General features: G+C 51.9%; 1 protein-coding gene across 1 annotated transcript; it reads left to right on the top strand.

The window, feature by feature from the left end:
• Positions 1-90: 90 nt before the first annotated feature.
• Positions 91-766, top strand: LOC111648559 (uncharacterized; the record flags this gene model as incomplete). Its single annotated transcript, XM_023398369.2, has 3 exons — positions 91-128; positions 215-445; positions 572-766. Coding segments are annotated over 3 exons (381 nt in total), but the record flags the coding sequence as incomplete, so codon positions are not given.
• Positions 767-857: the final 91 nt, after the last annotated feature.

The raw sequence follows: 857 nt of genomic DNA on the forward strand, positions 1-857 counted from the left end.
CTGCTCCTCTCAGCTTCACTGAGCTTTACAGTGAGTTTCAGCTCAGTGCTCATTTGTTGTTAATCTTGATTTGTGTCTCTGTCTCTGCAGGCGTCGTCTCTGATGAACAATCCTCAGGTTCAGCAGCTGTAAGTCGAGTTTATTCGCTCCTTCAGTCATTGTTTTCTTTTCTGGTTTCTTAAAGTTGACTTCCTGTCCGCTTGTTCTCTTCCAGGATGTCAGGGATGATGTCCGGAGCATACGGTGGGATGGGGGGAGGTGGAGGATTGGGAGGAGGATTGGGTGCAGGTGCAGGTCCAGGTCCAGGTCCAGGTGCAGGTGCAGGTGCAGGTGCAGGTGCAGGTGCAGGTGCAGGTGCAGGTGCAGGTGAAGGTGCAGGTGCAGCCCCCAGGGCTACAGCCCCCGGAGCTGCTGGAGCAGGAGATTTATCAGGACTGATCCAGGCGTACGTATTGAATCAAAGTGTAATGGTGATCAGAATAGACGTGTTTCCCAGCAGGCATGTGGAGCTGGGAGACGGTGTTGTTTTGGCGGTTGATGTTTACAGGTGTTGTTGCTGTTTGTGTTGCAGAGGTCAGCAGTTCGCTCAGCAGATGCAGCAGCAGAACCCCGAACTTATCGAACAGCTGAGGAGTCAAATCCGCAACCGAACGCCAAGCGCCGGAAACGAGGAGCAGCAGTGACATCAGATATGGTAAATACTCACTGAAGACTGTGGGTCCCAACACGGTAAAGTCACTGTTCTCAGGTCAGTTTGTCCAGGTGAGAAGTCTGACATTCACCTGGTGACAGATCAGAGACGCCTGATCCTTGTCTTTACCCTCCCACAGAGAACATTTAGTTTGCAGCCGTAAAAG

This window comes from Seriola lalandi, unplaced genomic scaffold (assembly GCF_002814215.2).
Source record: "Seriola lalandi dorsalis isolate HSWRI2012SDOR001 ecotype SW California unplaced genomic scaffold, Sedor1 jcf7180002042877, whole genome shotgun sequence".
NCBI lineage: Eukaryota > Metazoa > Chordata > Actinopteri > Carangiformes > Carangidae > Seriola > Seriola lalandi.